The sequence below is a fragment of the Dipodomys spectabilis genome, unplaced genomic scaffold (genome assembly GCF_019054845.1).
Source record: "Dipodomys spectabilis isolate Male_0828 unplaced genomic scaffold, ASM1905484v1 ptg000258l, whole genome shotgun sequence".
Classification (NCBI taxonomy): domain Eukaryota; kingdom Metazoa; phylum Chordata; class Mammalia; order Rodentia; family Heteromyidae; genus Dipodomys; species Dipodomys spectabilis.
The window spans coordinates 2,055,781-2,080,660 of NW_024870935.1; the positions used below are offsets into that span (position 1 = coordinate 2,055,781).

General features: G+C 45.5%; 1 protein-coding gene and 1 long non-coding RNA gene across 2 annotated transcripts in view; one reads left to right on the plus strand and one right to left on the minus strand.

Annotated features, from left to right (window-relative positions):
* The window catches only part of Atp10b (ATPase phospholipid transporting 10B (putative)), a 129,915-nt gene that overhangs the window by 95,162 nt on the left and 9,873 nt on the right, over positions 1–24,880 (minus strand). The window contains exon 2 of the mRNA XM_042699612.1: positions 1,910–1,977. Within this exon, the coding sequence (XP_042555546.1) occupies positions 1,910–1,912 (3 nt within the window). The 5' untranslated portion in view covers positions 1,913–1,977. The remainder of the gene's footprint in view (positions 1–1,909; positions 1,978–24,880) is intronic.
* LOC122125046 lies at positions 5,358–23,055 on the plus strand. Its single transcript, XR_006150712.1, has 3 exons — positions 5,358–5,536; positions 13,425–13,543; positions 22,943–23,055. It is a non-coding gene; the product is annotated as an uncharacterized LOC122125046 (long non-coding RNA).

Sequence of the window (24,880 nt, forward strand, 5' to 3'; positions counted from 1 at the left end):
CCTGTTCCTTCATGAAAGACCGTCTACAAGATTCAATCCCATGTTCACCGCCCACATACACATACAGGTGTAGTCACGTGACTACAGCAGGCATCTGCTATGTGGTGCTGAGGAGCAACAACTACAAATAAAGCTCAGTCCTGCCCACAATCCTTCGACAGTCTCTACACAAAGAACTGATGGTAGACGTGGTTGAAACACACACGGACTAATTGCTTGTCATAGTCACAGCCCTCTCATCGTTACTAATATACTCCGTCCTCATTTTCTTCCTCCTGACATAAAAGGATTCCCTCAGGACACATCAGGGCTGGGTTGTACCTCAGCAGCAAAGTGCTTGCCTAGCAGGTGCAATGCTCTGGGTTCAATCCCAGAACCTCACACATACACACAAACAAAACCTTATGACACATCCTATGCACACACATGGTGTATCTCCATTAAATATGGATGCCTGTACAGACATTTATATACATAATCCGTAATGCAACTTTTGGGAGGACTTCTATGCGTGTGAACATCAATATCTCAAATTCCAGTAATTACTGGAACTAACCGATAAACCTAAAATCAAGGAATGTCATCCTAAATTAATATTCCACTTTCCTCAGGCAGCATATGTATATTATAGCTGGGAGCTTCAGGGCCCAATGCAGAGATTTCTATAGGGTTTTAAGAGAGATCAGTTATTATAATTGTCCCACTATATGTCCAGTTCACAATGGACTCTTAAAATTAAAGGCATCTTAAGAAAATGTTATTCTATTTGGTCTATGCAGAAAGCAATTGCCTGGACTTGAGCTAGCAGTGCATGGAACGAATGTGAACATCGTGTAAATGAAGTGAACTCCTATAGGTAGTTTTCTGGCAGCAACTCAAATTCTTGAGCTATCAAAACCCAGCATTTAGATTTTCTTTTCCTGTTGACTTCTCTTCAGACAGGTGGAAGCTTTTAGTAAGTACTCAGTATCTGTGGAGTTATGCCTATCTTTGTGAAGAACCAAGACAAATTAGAAAGTCAAATTAACAATGCATATTTAATACTGCTTTGTAGTTTTTTTGAAAAGTTGGCAGAGATGTTTACTCTTGGAGGGGGAGTTTATAATTATGTAAATTGGAGAAACAGACTGCATATGGTATTAACGATAATGCCTTGGGTTTTATATCCAGAGTCAAGAGAATTTCCAAGTTTTTTTTTTTTTTAATGTTTCTCATGACTAAAGGGAAGTGAGCCAAGGCTGGGTGCCTGCTTTTTCAGTACTGAGTGAACGTACAAGATCTTAGAACTTGGTCACCGGAACAAGATTTGTCTTAAAGCAAGAATGGCCTTTGCAACAAACATTCACCTTCTCTATCTCCTTCTTTCTAGCAAGACCTTAGTTTGGGCCACACATCCACTATCTTCTATGAAATCATCTGCTTCAGGAAGCCCATGACTAGTCTCCTCCTCCAATGGTGTTAGTCCTGTACACTTTGTCACAAAGGTATTGTGACACATTCTGGAAGATGACTTGAGTGCAAGTTTTCTGGAAAGATCGATAAAAGCCGAGAAGTGAGAAAGACATTTCTTCTGGAGATGTCAGAGCCAACGTCATACACTTACTCCATTGACAGCCCTGCCCTACCTTAACACTTCCTGTGTGAGGGCAAACAACCTCAAAATTATTATTTAACCACATGCTCCATACTCACAGTAGTCCCAAACACATCAACACATCTTAAATCTGTATATAGTTTTTTTTTTCCCTCTCACTCTCTGCCATAATACTTGGCATCTCATTTATCCATGAACTCAGTTGGTATTTGTTTAATGGTCTGGAGAAAAGAATTTTAGTTTAATGAAGCTTATCTTGGCACCAGAAAGGAATCTGTAACCAAGCACCGAGGAGTAATCATACAAACCACTCACCATTCACACCCTCGCTTTCATCGGAATGAGTGTCGGCAGCCAGTCTTGATCTTCCTATCCAAGCAAGCCTGCAAGACACAGGAAGGAAAAGCAACGTAGGAAATATACCACCTCATTTTGGTAATCAGGCAAACAATTAAGCATTCTTTACCCTTTTCATTCCAGCCACTACCATGTAAAGCAGGCGGGGCCGGACACGTTCCCGGGAGTTGTTCTGAGCATGCTCATGACATATTCCCTGCACCCAATCTAAATGCCTGCATGGACCATGACGCCATCCGGCCCTTTGCTGCATCCCACCTTGGCTGCACTTAGTGGCTGAGGAACGGCCACAGCCCTTGGCTCAGGACTGTGAAACTTACATTGAAAGTGGAAAAGAGGAAGAGAGGCTACGGATCTCCTGCACTTGGCCATGGTGAACGATGATGAACACACAGCTTTGGGGGTCCGCCAGGGTGAAGGCCACAGTTATGAATGAGGGGCGTCCTGCCCTGGGATGAGTTAGGCCCTTGGATCTCCAGGTGGGATTGGCACACTTTAGTTTTCGGGAGTATGAACCAATTATACATGTCCCTCCACCTTTCTTTTCTACTTAAATGAATTTAGCTGTTCTGCTTTTATGGTTGGTTTTGGCTCTGTCTAGTTGGCTGTTTTTTCTCATTAAAAAAAGAAAACCCTCATCTGTACAAGAAGACAGGGCAGAGATCGCAATTCTTACCTTGCCCACAGAGAGGTTAGCATGGGGGAGGCCCAGACCCCCTCCTTATGTGTGTAGGGGTGTGTGTGTGGGGGGTCCCTTCTACTTTATTCTGCTGTTACAAGCATACTTGTCCTTTCTGACTCAATGTTTCTGCTGTGAATAAAATGAAGACATCAGCTCTAGGATCAGAAGGGAGATCACTGGTAGTATTTTAACCAGCTCAGTCGCAGTAGCCAGCAACCGGTTGGTACCCTTTCTCGCTCTCCCAGGAACCCCAAAGCTATGGACAGCCTTGATTTCTTCCATCTCACCCCTGACCTGCTCATCCTCAGGTTAGCCTTTCTCAGCTGGCCTCTGATCAGACTAAACACAAGAAAACCCCCTCTGCTCACTGACTGACCCGCCCAGTGCCCCGTCTGCCCTCAGTGCAGGTCATTCAGCAGATATTGCCAGAAGGCAGCCAGAGCCCCGATTCTAACTCCTCCCTCTTCTTGTGTTTTGATTTATATTTTCTTTAAGCGACTATATTGAGGGATTGGGGGCGTGGCTCAGTTGGTAGAGCGTCAGCCAATGGGCAAAGCATCAGGTTCTGTGTCTGAATTCCAGTTTTGCAGCAGGAGGAGGAGCAGCAACAACAAACAAACTCTACATTTAAACACTGAAAATGATGGCTGAAAGGTGAATTTTAGACCTCATGTAAAAACCCTCATGTGTGCCATCAACGATCTCTCAGGCCGGGTCTGTGACTTCCTTTGGCACATTCCCTGTAGGGAAACTGAGTCATGAGAGTATGAGAATAAAAGAAACAAATGACTCAGTTTCCTTAGAGTTCCACCTGGTCTCTTGCTCATGTCTGCCACCTGCCTGACTGTTTAATGCAGACACGACTGTAGCCCTTTCCCTAATGTTCCTACCATCTGTTTGGGGGTACCCCCCCTGGGCTGTCCCCTTGCCCTCCAGTGGCTGTTTCTAGTGGTAGCCTGCATCTGGCTGGTCAGGCTGCCCACCCCTGGTCTCTGGTATCTCCATCAACCAAATGGCACCATTGTGAGATTCAGTTGTACATTTCCTTATCTTTGCTGTAGCCTCCAAATAGAAATTCTTTTCTGAAACCAGACAAATAGGTCTGTAAGTGCTTTTGTGAAAAGGAAACTGACCCAGGTCCCGTAGTGGGCAGTGGATGGAGAAGAACTGTAATGGAAGCACCAATTGGGCAAAAGATAAGACACCGGATGATTTGGCCATTGTGTGCGATCTTTGATGAATTATTTCTTTCCACTGACCCGTTTTCATATCTATCAAATAAGGAAGTTTCTAGATCACAAGTTATGACCGGTGACCCCTCTGTCAGCTCCAGCCAGTAGGTGGTATCGCTTTTCTATTCATCAGATGTGACAGCGAAGAAGAATATGTTGATCGATAATCTGAACTGCTGACTTCTCAGGACTGTCAACATTGGTCCAGGATCCCTGCAAGATCAATGATGGGGTCTGAGTCTCATCCTGACCTTCACCTACATCAGCAAGGACATTCCCACATCCTTACCACCTGCTTTATATAGTATGGTCACTACCCGCACCCCTGGGGTATACAATCTTGCCATCAGTAGAGGGTGATGCTCTGAGATAATCAGGAGAAGAGGAAAATATTCTGAACAGAGAAGATGCTGGAGCTCTCTAGTGAACTTTAAGGAATGGTTCTTCCTTTCACCTGGCCAAGGGTTGAAGCAGTAAGACACTTAGGCCTTTGTGAAGTCCCTCCAGCCTCCCCTCCCCACTGCCCTGGCCCCTAACTACATGTTTAGATCAGAAAGGGCAGTAGTCTGGCTTTGAAAGTAGCCGAAATATTCTTCCTTTGGGGTTGCTAGCTGATTCTCTAAGCAATTTGCAATTCAAGTGTCTCTTTGTTTTGTATGAAAATTTGCTGCTATTTGGAAAGTAGGGAAGAGCTAAATTGCATCCTGCTGGTTTTACTTTGACTGTATCCAAAAAGAAACTGTTAATCTGGGTCCATAATTAACTTGCCTGTTCTAAAAAGGCCCTGGGAGAGAGGCCAGAGAATGGCTGTCAAGTCCTCGATTCTCTAACTCAATAACTCCCCTCAACAGCCTGCGCTGAAGGACATTGATTCCGGGTGGTGATTGGTCGGGATGCTTTTTCTTCTCCATCTGACCAGCATTTAGTGAGCACCTACGGTGGGAAAGGCCCTGTGCTGACTAGTTGGGACACAAAGGTAAGTACATCCCTACAGAGCTGCCAGAGATCATGCTGATTTTCCATTCCACCATCTGTCCAGAACGTGTCTGTCAGCTTGCTAGAGGATGCCTGCTATGGCGCAGGACACTGATATATGTCGGGAGGCCAGCCAGGGTCCGAAGACCCTCCAAGCTGACAAAGGATAAACGGATGAACGCATGAAAAGAGGAGTAGTCTCTCCTGATGGTCCGTGTGGAGGTCCACGTGGCACACAACTCGTCCCCTTCCATTTCAAGAGTGACCCATCCATCCGCCATTGCACTATGGTATGTCCTTACCAAGCATCTACATAAAAGTCCTTAACACTCTCTCTCTCTCTCTCTCTCTCTCTCTCTCTCTCTCTCTCTCTCTCTCTCTCCTAGAGTTGTTCAGGATAACTCATTAACAAAAATTCCTTCTCAAAGTGTGTGTTACCTGACCACCCCCTCCCCCTCCCCAAATCTCTTCCAAACGCTACAGGAGATTTCCACACTACAGAAGACTGGAAAAGCACAATCTTGACTGAGCTTGATCCTGATCGCCTGCACGCACAAAGGAGGAATCGGAGCAAAGGAAGTTTCAAAGGTGGTTGCCAGGGGCCGGCTGTATCTTGGAGTCAACGGTTGAATGCCATTCGCTCTAGGAAGGACAGGACTGAGTTCTGCCAGGCATCTCCAACAGACCTTCCAACAGGTAGGAACTGGAGAGAGGAAGGCCACTAGCCCAGAAAATAAGATGGCGTATACAGAACTCGTCTGGCTTCTGTAGCACCCAGGGATGGGCAGCCAAAGTCCCCTCCCCCGGGAGTGTGACTCAGGGGTCTCATTTAATTGCAAGGCCTCGAGGGGGAGCAGAGACAGCGGCCTCATGTGCAGTGTTGTGTCTCTGACTTCCCCGCACCGGGGAGCAGCTGGACTCAGGACTCCCCCTCCCCGCTGCTCTACATGGCCCCCCCCCCAAATCCAGCCCACAGATGTGCACCCCAGAGGGCGCCCATGGCCATGTGCAATTACTCTCAGTGTTTTGGTCAACACCAGCTCTCTTCTGCCCTGAAAGCAACTTTCCACATTCCTCTCCACCTGTGTCCCTCCGTCCCCCGAGAGCCAGCCAGCTTGGTTCCACAGCTTGCTCTGTGGCATGTTTTTCCCCCAGTCCGTCTGTGCCTGGCCTGAAGAGTTCTGATTTTAGGGTTATTTATATCCCCTTTGTTCTTGCCTCCTGTCTAAGTTCTTAGGGGTAGAACCTCAGGCAAAGCTTCGGTTTCATCCACTCCGTGTCGCCTGCAAATACACAAAACCTGGCTTCACCTAGGACCGGCACTTAGAGGTTTCTTTACTAAATAATGATTCATTTAGGAATCATGTAAGACATGGCCATTATAAAGTGACTGCCACACAGACGAGGAGGAAATAAGTTATTGGCACTTCTGGAAGACGAGTACAAACGTTAGTGAGCCCAGAAAATGCCCAAGTGCACAACTGTATGCAAAGGAGACTACAGGGCACTTAAGACGAGAAAAAAAAATCAAATGTGGAGACAGGACAGATAAAGGGGCCGGTAGCTGAATAGGGTGGGTGCAGGAAGGTATGTTTGAGGAAGTGGTAGTTAAATTGAGCCTTGGAGATCAAGGAGGTAGCCTTGGGGTGAGGGGAGAGAAAAGGCGGAGAATCCTGGGAGGTTGAAAGGGATTAAGCAAGGTAGGAAGGAGCTAAGGTTTGTTTAGTGAACCCAGGGCAATCAGCAGGGATCAGACCCATCTGGTGCACTGGGGAGCTGGGGCATCGTGTACCCCTAAAATCCAGGAAAATTCAGAACCCAAGACTGTGACTTCCTGGGAAACATCTTTGCAGAGGTGCTTTGCTAAGAGGAGATCATATAGGATGAGGGCAGCCATACCATCAATCAAAGACCTGTGTCTTGTTTTTGGAGCCAGGGTCCGGGGCTGGAACTCGGGGCCTCTTGCTCTGGCTTGGTTATTTTCCCTCATAACTGGCGCTCTACCACTTGAGTTTGTCTACCTGGGCCAGCTTCAAACTGATTCTCGATCTCTGCCCCCTTGAATAATGAGGATGACAGCGTGAGCCACCCAGGCTGAGCAGAGACCTGGGTCTTTCTAACAGCAAACACACAGAGGCAGAGAGAAAAGAAACAAGGACGCAAGAACGCAGGCAGACAGAAACAGAGGCGGCTTTGAAAGACCACAAAGCAATGCCAAGGACGGTCAAGGACACGGGCCGCTCTGTAGTTCCTGGGGCTGGAGCCTTCAGAGAGAAAACGGCCCTGGGGAAGGAAAAATCTTCCTGGGTTTATAGACTTCAAATTCGGGTGTTTGTTGTGGCAGTCCTAGGGGGCTGGGGCGGTAGTTTATAGTAGGGGTTGATACTTTTCTCCAGCCTTCAGTTTTCAAAAGTTCTACCAGGTGTGTCCATGTCATCCCGTGAGACCCTTCCCCGCATCCTTCCTCATGGCTGAGATGCCCGGGGTGGGGGACACCTGTCACCTCACAGCGTGACTGCGCAGGCTCCGTGGAGATGGGCCACTGGTTGAACCCACGTCCACCAGGAACCATGTCAAGTTTCCCCAAGCTCCAGTTCAATGTGTCAGCCAGGAGGAATCTACCTCGGCATTCTGACTCGACTCCTCCCTTTTCTTCCAGAGACAGGGTGGTGCCCTGTGTCAACCTTGGCCTTCCCCAGGCCCTTGCCCCTCCCTCCTTCTCTCCCCCTCCCCCTCAGGACACACTCTGCAGTCCCAATAAGTCAATGCGGGCCTTTGCTTTGCTGACACAGCTGGGCAAGGAGCTTACGCAGCGGAGTGGAAAGCGTGCTCCGTCTGATGCACAACTGAGATTTCCAGCATGAGGCCAAAAAGAAAAAAAAAAAAAAATCGATGGATGACTGGGATTCAGGTGCCTGATTAGAGTCCAAATGAAGCCATTCGTGAGTGCTGGCAGTGAAAGATCGGAGGAAAACACACCTGGCCGGGCTGGCGGAGGGTGTCCGGGGGAGACCAGGCAGATGGGGAAATAGGGCAGAAGGGTCTCAAGAGCAGAGCTTTGGTGCAGCCGGGGTACAGTTTGGAGGTCTCAGCTGGAGATGTCATTTCCCTCCTTGCTTCTCAGAAGGTACTCACCCATTGGTAGATTTAAATCATCTGTTTAAGAGGACACATGCACGCGCACGTGTGCACACACACACACACACACACACACACACACACACACACACACACACACACGCTTTTTCTGTTTTGGAATTTGAGCCTCACTGGTTGGTTGACAGCTGTAATAAGGACTTTGGGGTTGGAGCACTAGGAATGTTGACAAGCAGTCAACCAAATTCCATCGGCGCTGTCTCATTTAAGAAGGAAAGCCGGCCATGGGGGTGACGATAAGGAAAAACAGAGGTCATGTGTTGAGAGTCGCAGCCGAATGGTGATTGGAACTTCACGTCCACGCTATGCGACCGTACCATGCCAGCGTGGGCATTCATTCCATACATGGGGGTTCAATCCTGGCTCTACAGCTTCCCGGAGAAGTGACTTTTGAGACCCCCTTAAACTCTCCGTGTCCCCACCTAGAAAAATGGAAATAATAAAGGTGCCAAGATCGCCTCAGGACCCAAAGAATATAGTCCTGCATAGCACAAAACACCTCAAAGATTCAATTTTTGCATCCAGCTGCACTGGTCTAGGGAAGGAAAGAGATAAAGTACTGATTTTAATGGATGCCTGGGAATGAGCCCTCTGGTCCACACGTATCCCAAGTTCAGCGAATCAAGAAGACTCCGAATGTGGATCTCAAGTTCGGGTCTTGCTTTTCATCAGGAGACATGCAATCCACCCGACCCTTCCCAGATACATGGGAGATTCTGGAGTTTTATCCACCTGGTCTATGGAAATACCTGACAGGGGATCTAACGCAGAGATAGTTGTTGGATCAGGGCACATACGAGAGTGGAGATGAAGTTTACATCTGGTGGCGGGGTCCCCAAGGATCCCCAAGCTCTGTCGGTGGAGACGGAGGGATTTCCGCCACGCCAATCTTGTCGCTCACTTCCTTGCACAAACCATTTGCTAAACATATGCACAGCTCCCAGCCGGGATACCAAAAAGGTAGCTGACAATATCTAGATGCAGTTTTAATTATCATCACAAATAGGGCAAGGCCAGAGATATTGCTAAATATCCAATAATAGATAAATACATGGATGATCATTCCTACAACAAACAAAAAGTCCTAGCTCCTCTCCCCCATCCCCCCCACCAGTGCCCAGACAGGACCAACACCCAAAGCCAAGGGAACGGCTAAGTTCCCACCAGAAGCCCCGCCTCTGCTCACAGCCTTTGTGTCCTTCCTCCCCTAGGCCTGCCCGGTGCCAACAGCAAATGGCTGCAGCCTCCGGCGTGCTCAGCGTCTGCCTGGCTTCTCATAGCCCTCTCTGTTGGGTCCACAATTCAGTAAACTCCACTTCCTTTCCCCCAAATGGCAGGAGACTAAACAATCGGGGGTCATCCGTGTGCTATCTTAACTGCTGAGAAAATGCAGGACTTACTTGCAGCTCCCCCCCACCCCGCACACATGCCTCCCCCTTACCCCTTTCCTCCATGGCAAGTGCACCTGCTCGAAGGGGAGGGCCTATCGGGGCCCGGGGTTGACGGCTGCAGAAGCTTAGCTCCACAAAGCTCACTTATTCTCTTCTGTAGAAGGAAGGTGTTGTAGCTGTTGTGTTGTGTTATAGGAACTCAACAACACACAACCACCTGCCAGCTACCATGACCTCAGTCAACATGGCCGCCAGGACCACCATGTGCCAGGACCTGTGCTGGTGTGATCTGACTTAATCCCCACCAACCAGAGTGGTAAACAGATGCACAGGAAGGCGCTGCTTGTTGTAGCTCTCATAGCTCGTGAACGGTTGGATCGTTTTTTACTCTGGGGCCCAACCCTGGAACTCAACTGTCATGATACAGAGAAAAAGACCGGATAATCCGAGGGACTGGAAAGGTCTTCTGATCCTTCCCCCATCACTCCTGTTTTATTCATTTCACAAACGCTTATTGAGCATCTCCTTATTTATTAATTAATGTTTGCCGAGCACCTTGTGTATGCCTGAGGCTGCTAATCAACGCGAAGGTGTCTTTTAATTCTGTCCATGCAGGACTCAGGGGGAGGCTGAGATCGTGGTAGATCCCATCACACTCCCGTGGCCTCTTGATTTCAAAAGCCCGAATTTGTAACAAAATCGGACAGAAGCTAAATAACAACAACAACAAAAAGTTCAAGTTCTGCACCTGCACAAAGACGAGCAGGTCTTACATCCATCGAAACACCTAACAAGAAGGAGATCTTTTTTTTTTCTGGTTGGTTGTGGGGCTCAAGGTGAGCACTGTACCACTTGAGCCACAGCGCCACTTCTGAAAGAGATCTTTTCTAAGTACAAACCCCATAACCATATAAGCAGACATTGTATAATAATATAAGTACACATCCCATCATAATGTAAGTACACATCCCATAAGAATCTGCGCCTCTCCTTTGTAACGTTAGGCCAGTATCAATTACATACGTGTTTGTATATGGTAAGAGCATGAGATGTCGTATTGTGCTGTGGTGCATAAAGAGCGCTTTATGAATGTTTGCCCAGTGAACAAACTAGAGTTCAATTGTGGGCAGTCCTGGAGCAAGCCCTTCCTTCCACGTCTTAATGTGAGTGAGCATTAGGACTGGTATTTTCCAAATGAAGACACATGTAGGAGGCCTGGATTCATCTTGATGCAAAGACCCCATCCAGGCTCTTGAGCATTAGACTAGAGTTTGAAAACTAGAATTTGCAGGTCTGGAATTTGCAAGTTTTATTCTCCTTTGGAGAGGAAGAAAGTGATCTTAAAGATTATATATATATATATATATATGTATATATATATATATATATATATGTATATATATATCACTGTTGACATACTACATTTAGGCTCTATGTATTTAACATTCAAGCTGGATAGGAAATATGGACTTTTATAATGTGGGTGATTAAAATAACGCTGTAATTAATGAATACGAACATATGCCTTCTAGGTGGCAGTTCAACATCTCCACATGAAACCATTGCTGGTATTTAACAGCGTCTTGTTAAATTTAACAGTCTTGTGAAATCTACATTAAGTACGTCTTAAGCCATGGAGCTCCTTCCTGGGGGTTGGAGCTGTCTGCTCACTTTCAAAGTGAACCAGAGTTCCTGCAGCACTGGCGACGCGTGGTTTGGACAGGCACCCGGCACTGCCCGGGGGCCACGCTCATTTGGTGGTGCCTGCCCAGGAGAGTCACCTGGAACCAACCGACAAACACCAGAGCCAAAAACCTGTTTTGCTGCCTGCCCAGGAGCCAGGTAGAGTGAAATATCAGGCACCGGAGAGTGTTTGCACAGCGTCTGTGGCAGTCTGGGAAGCCCCAACGATGTGATCTTCTGTCTGGATTTGGCAGATGTGTGTGAGCAGATGGCTCCAGGTTTGAGATGGGTTGTGCATCCACCCAGATTCCCCAGAGAACAGAGGCAATCGGTGTGTGCATGCTTGTGAGCTCATGTGTATGTGTGTGTGTGTCTCCATGCACACGTGTCTCTGTGTATGTCAGGAAGGTGATATGCAAAAGGGTTACAGTTATATAAATCAGGTAATGAGTACATTTCTTTTTGAACAGTGTCACCTCTTCCCTTGTTTTCTCCCTCTCCTCTCCCCTCCGCCACAAGTTGTAAAGTTCATTTCCAACGTAGTGACTAGTGAGCATCACGGCTGAATTAGTTCACCCTTTGTCCCAACCATTTCTGAGCTTCCCCAAATCAGATCAACTTACATACAAGACAAAAGGTACAGAAATCAAAAACAGCAACAAAAGGAGGAACAGGAGAAAAAGAAAAAGACCCACAAACAGTACAATAAAACCAAAAAAAGAAAAAGAAATTCTCCACGTATGTTTACAGACGCGAGGGTCTGGCCAGCAATTGTGGCTACGTCTGGTAAGCAAGCTATTTGAAGAAGGGAGAATTAATGTTTGCTCTAAATATCATTTCTTTTGGTCTTTTGAACTTTGCCACATCCTTACATTATCTATTCAAAATATATAATTTTTACATTAGAGCTGAGGGTCAGTAGGCTCTGTTTGAAGGTGAGGTGCAGCAAGAGATTATTAAAAAGGAGTGAAGATATCCAAGAAGGTGTAAAGAATACATTGTGTGGGTGTGTTGGCACATGCCTGTAATTCCAACTACTAAAGGATACCGAGATAGGATTAGGGTATAAGACTGGCCTAGGCAAAAGTCGGCAAGACTTTATCTTAAAAATAATCGTCAGGTAGGAGAGTGTTCATCTGTAGTCCTAGCTACTGGAAAAGCAGAAACAGGAGGATTACAGTTCAAGATGAGACGAGAATCTATCTGAAAAAAAAAAAAAAGCAAGGAAGGCTGGGATGTAGCTTTAGTAGAACACTTGTCTAGTAAGTATGAAGTCCTGAGTTCATCCCCAATTACTATGGAGGGAAAGCTGAGGCTCAGGCGCTGCTCAGGAATCTGATCTTGTTATTCTGGCTTTCCTGAGACTTTAATCCTACCTAGCCCAGTGTCTCTGTCTGGGAATCACCAGGCAGCCCAGCTCTGCTGGCCGCATTCAGCTTTGGGTTGTGATTTGCTGATCTCTGGATGGTTTCAATACATAAAAATGGCATCCATTGAAAACTAAATTCTGAAACATATTTAAAATAGCACACATTTCCTGGTTCAAGTAGATGGCATGAAATGTCAAACTTGAAAGAGAAGTAGACACAGACAGTCTGTGAAGTTCTAGGGCAGGTTGGTGTCTTTTATCTGTGGGGAACTCTTTTCAAATTCTAGTTGTTCTGAAGTTGTAGTCATTTGAAGTTGCTGGCTTTATGTCGATGACTTATTTTAAAATTCTTCAAATAGTTGCAGCCCAGAATCTTGGTTTGTGGGTGTTTCAAAATCAAAATTTTAAGTTATGGAATCAGAAATTTATATTAATGCAAGGATAACACGTTTCTTGGACCTTAAGATTCCAATTGCTCTTTTGTTTTCTGTCCCTCTTTTGCTTTTAACTTTTTTTTTTCTCCTTTTATTTATTTTTTGTCGGTTGTGAGGCCTGAACTCTGGGCCTGGGCGCTGTCCCTCAGCACTTGAGCTCAAGGCTAGTACTCTACCACTTGAGCCACAGCACCATTTCCAGCCTTTTCTGCTTATGTGGTGCTAAGGAATCAAACCCAGGGCCTTATACAAGCAAAGCAAGCACTCTACCTCTGAGCTGCCTTCCCAGCCTTTTAAATAAACCTCCTTGAGCACTTAAGCATACTTGTAAGAGGATAGGCACTATATATTTTTTACTTGTGACTTTCAGAATATGTAATAGATTGCCTTGCAAGACTTGGTCTTTGCAATCAGCCACACCGTCAGAAGTGAAGATTCATTATGCTAAATCATCTTCCACGAGCTCTACAGCTATTAATTAGAATTTTGTTAATAATCAGCTTCTCGAAACGGATTCAATACACCAGATTTTTCTCTGTTTGACATTTAAGGTGCCTGCATAATTTCTGCTCTTCTTTGAAAAAGTATGTCTAGTGCAACAAGTCTTTTTCTTCATTTTGAATAAGCCATCTTGGGAAATCTCCAAGAAGAGGAATTCTTTGTTTTTGAAGTAAGTGAACCTATTTAAGATTCCTATCTAGTTTCAAGAAAAGATTCTTGTCTCTAGTAATTTAATAAAAACAAAACAAAAACAAACCCTGAAAGGGAGCTTCAGACTGAATAAGGGCTGGATATTGGTTTTCTGGTTTTCATTATTTTATGAATAACTGAGCGGGCTTAATTAATGGTTGAAAAGATGATTTTTTTTTTTTTCGTTTTTAATCTGGCCTCTCTGTACCCAACACAAAGGGTAGGTTGCTTATTAGTGGGGTTCCTAGCAGAATTCCAAGCTGTGTCTTTGCTCTCTTGGCCCGGTGGGAAGAGGCTGACCCCCAGACCTTGGCTCCTGAGGGTAGAAAGCAGTTCATGACATTTTGTGATGAAACATGGATTTCTAACTGCTGGCATTTTCCTTGGGTTTCTGGCAAGCTGGCCAGCAACGTTGACAGATGTTTATACCCATCTATGTCTCTTAGGAGAAGACAGTCAAGCAGAAGGCCTGATTTCCAGGGAGAGAAGCATGTCAGCAAAGAAAACAGGTCTGCGGGGTCTGTCTAACAGAGGCCTCAGCTTTGAGCAAGCCTCTTCTCTGAGGGCTTTGCTTCTTCCATGGTAAACAGAATCCTGGGCTGTGATCCTCAAAAATCGAACCTTCTAGAGGCTAAATACCATTTCTCAGGTAGCTTTATGCATTGCTGTGACAATACATTGAGTCTCTATGACTTTTTTTTTCTTAATACCAGTCCTAGGGCTTGAACTCAGGGCCTGGGCACTCTTGTAGCATTTCTGCTCAAGGGACAGCGTCTAGTGGTAGAGACGTACTCTTTTACTAGAGCCATAGCGCTGTTTTGGCCTTTTTGCTGGTTAATTGGAGGCAAGAGTCTCACAGACATTTCTTTGCTGGGCTGGCTTGGAACCAGGATCCTCAGATCTCAGCACTTTGAGTAGTTAGGATGACAGGCGTGAGCTGTCAGCATCTGCTTCATTGTCCTATCCTAGATCCAGACAATCTTGATATCTAAGTTCATTGTGTCTTGTGGCATTATGGATTCTCTGTCTCTGTCTGTCTGTCTGTCTCTTTCCTTCTCTCTTGGCAGCCATGGGGTTTGAACTCAGGGCCTAGACTCTGTCCTTGAGCTCTTCAGTTCAAGGCTAGTGCTCTACCACTTTGAGCCACAGTACCACTTCCAGTTTTCTGATGGTTCATTGGAGATAAGAGTCTCACAGGGACTTTCCCGCCTGGGCTGGCTTTGAACTGGGAACCTCAGGTCCCAGTAGCCAGGGTTACAGGCCTGAGCCACCAACACCCGGCAGGAATTTCTTTTTGTTATTAGAAAGATCCTAAAAGCACTTAGAAGAAAGGTCAACTGCAGTGAAGATGAGAAAGGCTGGTTTACTCATGCAACACTACTCTTATCCTGTGATGCTTCTGGAATATTCTTCACAGGATCAGAAATGTCTGCAGTCCAGGGTGCATGCCATTCCTCCTGTGTCCCCTCTGTACCGAGCCGAATGTCACCCAGGGAAACCTTGCTCCATGTTTGCTGTTGAAGGGAATCATTTCCGAAAGGAAAACCCACGTTAGCACTTCCAGTCTCCAAGCCGGTCCTCAGCTTCTAAAATAGACGATCAAGATCCATCTACCAAGATAGGTTGTGCGTATTCCCAGTGAAATCACAGTCAAAGTGACACATGTTTATGCTCATCATTAAAATACCATTTGTTGGGAGTCATTCCCTCCTCCAGTTAATAACCCTTAGCAAAGAAGGCGGGAATGCAAATAGCTGTCCTCGCCGCTTTCCCATTGTTCAACTAAACACTCATCTCCTTTACCCCTGAACTCTGCAGAACCCTGCTGTGAGTTTGCTTCCCCACCCCCACCCCACCCGTACGCCCACCATGAGCCTTTCCCTACTGGAGTCTTGCCCTGGAGAGATTCCTGTACTTATTGCTGGTGCCCCCCCCCCCCCATGATACCCATAAAGATATTGGAGGCCCCAGAGAAGTTTGAAGGGAGGGGCCGTTATCCAAATTTTTTTGGCCTTCTGCATCTATTCATATTTTACGAATTATTTTTGTGTGACAGGTAATAGCTATACACATTAATGGAGATACAGCGATAATTCACTACATGCCTCTGTCACGTCCTTTAGCCTTGCCCTCTCTTGGTTATTTCTTTGTGGTTGGAACTTTTAAGTTCCTCTCCTCTAGATCTTTTTTACAATTCTATCTATCTATCTATCTATCTATCTATCTATCTATCTATCTATCTATCTATCTATCTATCTATCTATCTATCTACCTATCTATCTACCTATCTATCTATCTATCTATCTATCTATCTATCTATCTATCTATCTATCTATCTATCTATTTATCTACCTATCTATCTATCTATTTATCTATCTATCTATCTATTAATCTATCACTATTATCAATCTATCTTCATATATTTGTCTATCACTATTAGCAATCTATTATCTATCTCTCTCTCTATGTATCTATCATCTATTGTCTATTATATCTCTAGCTCACTCTTTATATATCTACTACCTATCATTTCTTTCTCTGTCTCTCTATCTGTCTATTGCCTATCTATCTCACAGAGCTCCAACATCACTCAAAGTGCAGACACAAACCCGTGTCAGATGATGAACTGTGCAGAAATTGGGAGCAGATGCTTCGAGTGAGAAGCAGTTTACTATGGCATTCAAGCACTGGATCAGTAAACTCCATGTGAGCAGACTGTACACCGTGCTCCGTGTTGTCAGGCTTGCACGGTGAGCTGCGCAGGATACCGCTGTAAATTCATCACTCAGGCTACAAGAAGAGCGTGGTCCGAGATGTATGGGACCAAAACAAACGCAAAACGAAAAACAAAAAACAAAAAAAACATACCCATGGACTAAGCTGACAAAAATTGATCTCTTTGTTTTGTAAGCGAGGAAACTCAGACCTAGGGCTCCTCAGGTCCTGATGCTCAAGCTAAGGTTTTACATTATTATACCATCTGCATTCCTTGTATTAGCAGTGAGAGTCAAGCATGAGGTCATGGGTTGGGATGTAGCGCAGGAGCAAAGCGCTTGTCTACCAAGCACACCATGCTGGGTTTTACCCTTAGTACCAAAAAAGAAAAGACAAAACAAGAAAAGAATAAAGTCCATGTTATTATTACTGTGATTATTAGCAGCAGCCACTGTGGATAATGTTATATGTACTCAATGTGTATTAGACAGCGCTGTGTGAAATAGTTGTTTTTGTGCAAAAATTGCCTAGTACCTATGGTTTCATTTGATTCCATTCACGTTAAGCATTTCTGAGTCTTAAAGAAGCAGCAGCTGGGGCTGGGAAGGTGGCTCAGTGGTAGAGTGCTTGCCCTGCATGCATGAGGCCCTGGGTTCAATTCCTCAGCACCACATAGGCAGAAAAAGCCAGAAGTGGTGCTGTGGCTCAAGTGGTAGAGCGCTAGCCTTGAGCTGAAGAGCTGAGGGACAGCGCCTAGGCCCAGAGTTCAAGTCCCACGATCAACCAAAGAAAAAAAAAAGAAAAAAAAAAGAAGAAGCTGCTGGAACCAGACGTCCTGGGTTTTAATTCTGACTTTTTCTCTTCCTGCTAGTTACATCAGGGTCAGTTTCCATGTCTATATGTGCATACATATAGACATCACACACACACACACACACACACACACACACACACACGAGTCCTAAGGTTTAAACTCTTTAAACTCAGGATCTTGTACTTGCTAGGCAGATGCTCTACCACCTGAGCCTTGCCCTCCATCCCTTTTTGGCTTCAATTGCTTGGCTTCAATTTTTGCTTCAATTCGGGTAGAATTCTGGCCCCGCCCCCATTTTTTGGGGCTTGGCTGGCCTTATGCCATTATCCACATAGCAGGGGTTGTAGAAGTACCACCCACTAAGTGCTGTTGTTGGTTGAGATGAGGTTTTTTTCACTTTCTATCTAGGCTAGTTGTGAACTATGATCCTCTTGATCTCTGCCTTTTGAGTGGGATTAAAGGCATTGACTACCATGCTCTAGTATGTTTATAACACGAATTGTTTTCCACCTCTAAACAAGGCCCAACCCCAGTCATTACTGTCCCCTGGAAGGTACTGGCTGGTACTGGAAGTACTGGAAGGCACTAGACTACAGCTAGGACTGGCTTCTGTCCACCAGAGCCAGCTCCCTGACATCTGGTTGATATTCTGTAAAAGCCCAAAGAAACATCACATTCTGTGTCCCTCCTTCAATAGAATAAATAGTCAAGGAATTCCTCTGAGGAGCAACAAGATATGATTGAACTTTTCAGCTTCTTCTCTTTATTCTATCAAGTTCACTCGACAGCAAAGGACAAACTGCCTTTCAGGCACGCTAAGCAAACGCATCAGCAATTCGGAGGGAAAAACGCGGGTTATTGAGTAGGAACAAGTCTCTCTGAATATATTTACACCGACTCCTGGAAACCGCGGTCCTCAGGAAGTGCGGAGACCATCCATTTCCCGGTCTTTGTGTTGCTTTACGGTTGACAGATGATAATAAAAGCGCAATGAAATCACCTCGGCGCTCTAAAACCCACGCCACTATCACATCCCTCATGTGGCGCTTTCTGTGTTCCCCACACAGCCGTCCACTTGCAAGATTATTCCCCAGTCCTCAAGTGTCATGTCAGGGGAAGAAAGCTGCTTATGTCACAACCAGACAGGTAGAAAGGCAGGAGATGGAGAACCTACTGTGTTAGTATACACACAGTCAGGCACACTATGCACACAGAAATACATTTTAGTTGAGAACTAGACACTTGCTGGTGGGCCCACACCTGTCATCCTGGCTACTTAGGAGGCCAAGATCTGAGGGTCGTAGTTTGAAGCCAGTCCGGGAAGGAAAGCCCATGAGAGTCTTGTTTCCAATTAACCATGAAAATCCCACAAGTGGAGCAGTGGCTCAACTGGAAGAGCACCAGCCTTGAGCGAAGCAGCTAAGGACAGTGTCTAAGGCCCTGAGTTCCAGCCTCGCTACCGACACACATAAAAAGAACTCCAGGGTATCTTTTGGATCACCAAGTTTTCTTTGCTGTCACCTTCTACATGAGAACTCTGCAGGCCAGATGCGAGTGGTATGTTCAAGTTACACAATCAACCAGCTTCAAGATAATGCAGGAAGGAATTCAGCATGTAGCAAGTGTCTACGTATTCTGAGGGATGTGCCAGGCATTTCCCAAACATGAGTCCTCATACAGCATAGTGGATTATAGAAATGATGTCAACCCCATCTGCTCCTTTCTGTACCAAATCCATCCACTTCCTCAGACTGCATGCCGAAACGCAGGCTCTCTTGTATATCACAGAATGCGTCCTGGTCCACGCTACCTTCAAACTCTGTTACAGATGCAAGTAGCATTTGCCCTCAGCCTATCACGAAACCCACGGAAAGAAAATACAATAGTCTGTCAGAGAAGGAGCAAGCACCTCATGCCTGGCAAATCAAACGCAATTTCAAATGCAAAAGCAGTTACCTCCTAGGCCTGATTCAGAACTTCCAGTCGATGATCGAGCGATTCATTTGACTCTGTCCCCAAGGCACCAGCAGAGCCAGGATGCTTTTACTTACCTCAGCAGAGCTGCTGACTCCTCGGAACAGGCTCCATGAGAAGCCACAGCAAACAGACCCTTAAGAGAGGCTCCGTTTCCCCTCGAGTGTGGCTTGCGTGTTTCTTTATCCTACGGCATTTCCCATTTCTCTGATTATGCCAAGGTGAGGCCTTCAGCTAACAGCCACTCCAAAACCCACAGAGGAGCCTCAGGGAAAGAAAGAACTAACAAAAGAAAAGGCAAAAGGAGAGGCCCGGGAATGGTCGCAGGGACTAGCCCAGCTTGTGGGTGTGAACAGTAGAGTCAGTGTTCTCGGCTAGCACAGGGCGTCACTGTTCAATGTGGTGCTCACATTCATTTCAACTTTCTAGCAGTCAACGGGACAGCAAGCTCGAAAGGCAGCCGTGATTTTCTTCTCTCCTCACGCTGCAAAGATACTTTTGTCTCTTTGCGACGCATATAAGTGAACAGGAGACAATTATAACCTTGAAGTTCTCGTGGTGGGGGCTGGAGTATGAGCCAGTACCGGGCCTCAAGGATACTTATGAGAGAAAAAAACATTCAGGCTGGTGATGAATTTGCTCCCAAGGTTCCAGAAGGCTCATTCAGCAAGGACTCATAGTTCTTATTGATTGCTGTTTCATTATACAAAATAAGAAACGTGGGAGCAATATATCATACTTACTGATTGTGTGGGTACTTCCAGTATATGAAAAAAAAACCCACCAGGGTTATTCATGAGTTTATGGATAGTTTCGATTTCCTTGTAAACCTTTCACTGAGTTTCTTGTAACTCAGCTAATTGGGGTAGGTAAGTGTCATGCAGCAGCTGGAGGAATGGCTAGTTATTGGTGGGTCCATAAATAAAGAGATGAGTAGAAAATACAATGGGCCTATCTGCAGGGACGCAAAAGGCCAAGTTTGGGAGTCAAGAGAGGTGGAAAGAAAGGCATATAACATCTAACATCATCCAGTTTTCCACTTAGGATCTCTCTTGGTTGCTAGGGGAATTGCGAATTTATATATACTTACGGATCTTTTCAGACTACAGGGAAGAAATATGTGAGGGAATTTTGCGAGTGGAAAACGGTATTGACAGTATTTAAAATCTGAACAGCTGTAAGACACAAGCCCAAAGTGAAGTTCACCAAGTAACTGGAAGAGTCTAGAATATAATTTTATTTTTTTCTGGACAGTAACTTTTTTTTTTTTCCGGTCCTGGGTCTTGAACTCAGGGCCTGGGTGCTGTCCCTGAGCCTCTCTGTGGTCAAAGCTAGTGTTCTACCACTTGAACCACTTCTGGATTTTTCTGAGTAGTTTCTTGGAGACAAAGAGTCTCACAGACTTTCCTGCCTTTATTGGCTTGGAACTGCGATCCTCAGATCTCAGCCTCCTGAGTAGCTAGGATTATAGGTGTGAGCCACCGGCGCCTGGCTTGATTTGATTTTTTTTAAAAAGGAATTTGGAGCTGGTACAGTGGCTTATACCTGTACTCGTGCTGTCTACAAGGCTGAGTTTGGGTACATTTTGATTCCTGGATAGCCTGGACCAAAACATCTGTGAAACTCCATCTAAACAGAAGGAGCTGGGCATGGGAGTGCCTTCTAATCATCCCGGATGCGTAGTAAGCATTAGGATAGGGGCAGTGCAGTCCACACAGGCAGGAAGTGTGAAGTAACCGTGGTAGAGCAGCAGCCGAGTTGGCCCGAGGCCCTGAGTTCCATCCTTAACTGACTCCTTTCGATTCATGAGGATGACACTACACTAATTATAACATGTTTCAGATTACGTCATGCAATTTTGTTGATTAATTTTCATCGACTCGGTTTTGTACCATCTTTTGATCATTTTTGTTGTAGTCACAATTTTGGTTTTTCTATAACTTTCTTTTGTTTTTGTGTCTGTTTTTTTTTTTTTTTTTGCCCCCCAGTTACTTAAAAGGTGACCAAATAGCTAAGAAGAAATTGATGTTTCTTTTTCTCTCTTTGGGGTACAGAGCTACCACAATTCCCCAATTTTGTGAATTTCATCAGCTTGCTCATTTTTAAAAAAAAATGTAAAGTGTGAATAAAAATGTTTCAAAAATAAGCCAGGTGCCGGTGGCTCACACCCGTAATCCCAGCTACTCAGGAAGCTGAGATCCGAGGATCGTGGTTTGAAGCCAGCCTGGGCAAAGAAGTCCCTGTGCGACTCTTATCTTCAATTAACTACTCAAAAACCAGAAGTGAAGCTGTGGCTCAAAGTGGTAGAGCGCTAGCCTTAAGCAACAAAGCTCAAGAACAGTGCCCAGGCCCTGAGTTCAAGCCCCACAACCAAGAAAAAAATATATTCTTTGACCACTGTGTAAATCAACGGACAGGAAGAACTTACTGAAGTCTACATAAAGAGTTCTCTCAGAAAAATACTGAAGTTGAAAATACTGATAATCAAAATTCAAACAAGTCTTTTACAGAATCAGATGAAGTCATTAGGAAAAAAAAGAGCTTGAGAGTCTTCGATAATTTGTTCAAATCAACATCTGAGGGAAGAAGGATTCATTTTGATATTTACGATGTTTGGGCAAGTTTTCAGACCATGTTTGCTGTGAAGCAGGAGACATTTACAATGATTTATGTCCGATGCAGGAAGAAGTAATGAGCTGGTTAGATATAATCATTCCATTTGTATAGGATAATGGTCTAGACACCATTTGCAATCAGAGTTCCTTTACATTCTCCAAAATTGTTTAGAAGCCCAATCAGCTATTGTTTATGTAGATTAGATCCATTTAGATTAGATCCATTTATATTTACTGTATTAGCGGCTTAAAATTATAAGGAGATGACTTTTCAGCCATACACGCATGCTTTCCAAAACAAAACCTGGGTAAGAATTAAAAAAGAAAATCCGTTTAGTAGCATCTGATAACTAGAAGAGAGAGCCTGATTCTCCTACTTGCTTGTGAATTCAGTAAACTTGCTTTGCTTAGGATGAACTCTATGAAGGGAAATCCAGCCTCCAGCGGTGTTAGAACGGGGTTGGTTCAATGACTATGAAGACTAGTTTTACAGGCGAGTTTGCTAGTTATTTCACCGAGTTACTGGAGGTGTTTCCATGAAGGCATTCTAATTAACGTCCTCAGTGGTTAAAGATCTGTTGACTTTCAATTGTTAAAGATGATGCTACAGAAGCAGGGTGGGCCCGAGGCAGTCAGTGGGGAGACTGCAGAGGCTCAGCTAAGCCTTAAGAAGAAATTGTCCATGTGGATAGTAGCTTCAGCTCGTGTGTGAGAATCCAGTTGCCCTTCCTTCCTGATGGCCCGGTCTATGGAGTTTATATCTGTCTAGCCGATGCCACTATTCTTTCTCCCTCCCCTGTCTCTCTTTTATTGCAGGCATGAGCCACCAGCACCCAGCTTGAAATAAGTCCCACGGCTTTGGTGAGTCCTCAGGCCGACCTCGTAATTGATTGGCTGGGTGACCTTAAGAGAAATAAATCCACTGCTCTTGACCTCGAGGTCCCGTACTGTCACACACTCCTGAGAGATTCTGGCAGACATATGGGTGTGAACCAGAGAGGTTAATCTCCCACGAAACTGGAGAAGAATGGAACATTTGACGCAATATAGGAGCAGCAGAGTTGAAAACAGCTCTGGTTTTTTTTTTGTTTTTGTTTTTTTCTGGCACTGGGAGAAAGAACTAGAGCTCATGATGGGTGAATTAAAAAGAAAAAAAGTACTATCAGGACCAGGAGGTGACAGAGGGAAAGAGCTGGCCTTCCTTTTCCCCGAATAGCCTTGGAGCTTATTTTTCTTTGTCCCTAATTTATTGTTTTCCTAGGGGGCACCTCACGTTGCGGGACCACTGATCGGCCGGCAAGAGCGTGGGACATTTTGAGAGATGGGGCAGGTCATCATCACCGCAAAGATTAGTCCATGCAGGGGCAGACACAAAGTCAGAGGGGACCTAAACTTTAGGCATCTGTCACCGGCGGTTGGTATGGGCACGGACTGTGACCCGCTCGGCTCTCCGGTGCCAGATGGTGACTGTTGGCGGGTAGAAGCATTTGCTTTAGAAGAGAAAACGATCCAGTGGCCTCACCTCCTAACGTCAGATCATGACAGTAGTCATGACCAACTGAGTCACAGGTCCAAACACCATTGTACTCTGTGTTGGGTTGTGGGTTCAACGTCATCTCACTGTAAATCGAAATCTTCTAAAAGCCTGAATCTGTTCTTCCTTGTTCCACAAAATGCTAACTACCAAACCATTGAACAGCATACCCCAGAAGCCTGGGTACCGTTTGAACACCTCTTTCTCGTCTACTTTCATGGCAGTGCAAATCCCTGCCGTCATCCGAAGGAGTCTAGTCACACGCCCAGCGGGGGTGCAGCCTGGCGCCTCCCTTCAGGGTCACACCGCAAGCAGAAAAGGGCACAGCACATTTTCCTGATGCAGAAAGGAGGTCAGGTGCGCAGGGCGGCTGCAGACTGCAGCTCTGCTCACCTCAATTTCTGCACCAGGGATGGGCTCAGCTTTTCGAGGCTGCCCTGCCCTTCCTGGGATGGAACTTGCCCATCCAAGGATACGTTGTGGTCCCAGTTTCCATCTCCCTAGAAGACTTTCCTGTTCTGTTTTCCTGCCTTGGGTGTATTCCTATGGACAGTCCACTACTGAAAGAATGGAAGAGTTACACGGAGCCAGGTACTGGTGGCTCACACCTGTCATCCTAGCTACTCAGGAGGCTGAGATCTGAGGATCGTGGTTCAAAGCCAGCCCAGGTAGGAAAGTCTGTGAGACTCTGATCTCCAAGAAAAAACCACCAGAAAACCAGAAGTGGCGCTGTGGCTCAAGGGGTAGAGCGCTCGCCTTGAGGCTGAAGAGCTGAGGGACAGCGCCCAGGCCCTGAGTTCAAGCTGTACGACAGTCCAAAAAAAGAAAAGCTACACAGGATAATAACTGGTAGTGATGAGCAGGCCCTCCTCTACTATTTAGAGAGTGTCCACTGTCTCCTAGCCACTGGATTAATAAGTGGAAGAATGTGGACTCGAACCACTAAAGATCTAATATCAACACTCCATCTCAGGACTTTCTAAGGAAAACTGCTCATCTTCTTCCCCAGGACTAGGATCAGCAGACATTGCTTTTTTTTTTTCCTTCATACTTCTTCTTTCCCTTCCCACAGAGATCTTCTCACTGTAGAATCCAGCCCCTGTGGGAGCCTCTCTTGCTTTGTCCTCAGCAGGAACACAGGAGGGAACCGCCAGAAGCCGAGAAAACCTCTGCTTCCCTCCCCACTCACTGCAGGAGGAGATTCTGCCGATCATTATGCTAATGGTTTCGCTAATTTTATCCTATTCATCCCCACTGTTGCTGTGTGGCTAAGGGAGCAGAGGGTACAGCTTGCTGCTTGTTTTTCTCTTACGCTGCCGGTCAGCCCTTTGCTGGCTCATCAAACCTACAGTCTCTTCTGTCTCCCAGTCTGTGGGTTTGAATTCCAGCTTCCTTATGTCTTTACCAGGCATCCTCTGCTCCAAGAATGATGATTTAAACTTAATTCAAGGCAGATGATTCTCGGTGTGTCACAGTGTTAGATGCTACTGAACCCACTGGAAATTCAAGGTATCTTAAGTTGAAAAATACAACTTAATACATTTGACCTATGGAGCTTCTTAATTCAGCAACAGTATATTAGAACATGGGAGAGAGAGAGGAGGGAAAGAGGAGGGGAGAGGAGAGAGAAGAGAGAGGAAAACAGAGAAGAGAGAAGGGGAGAGA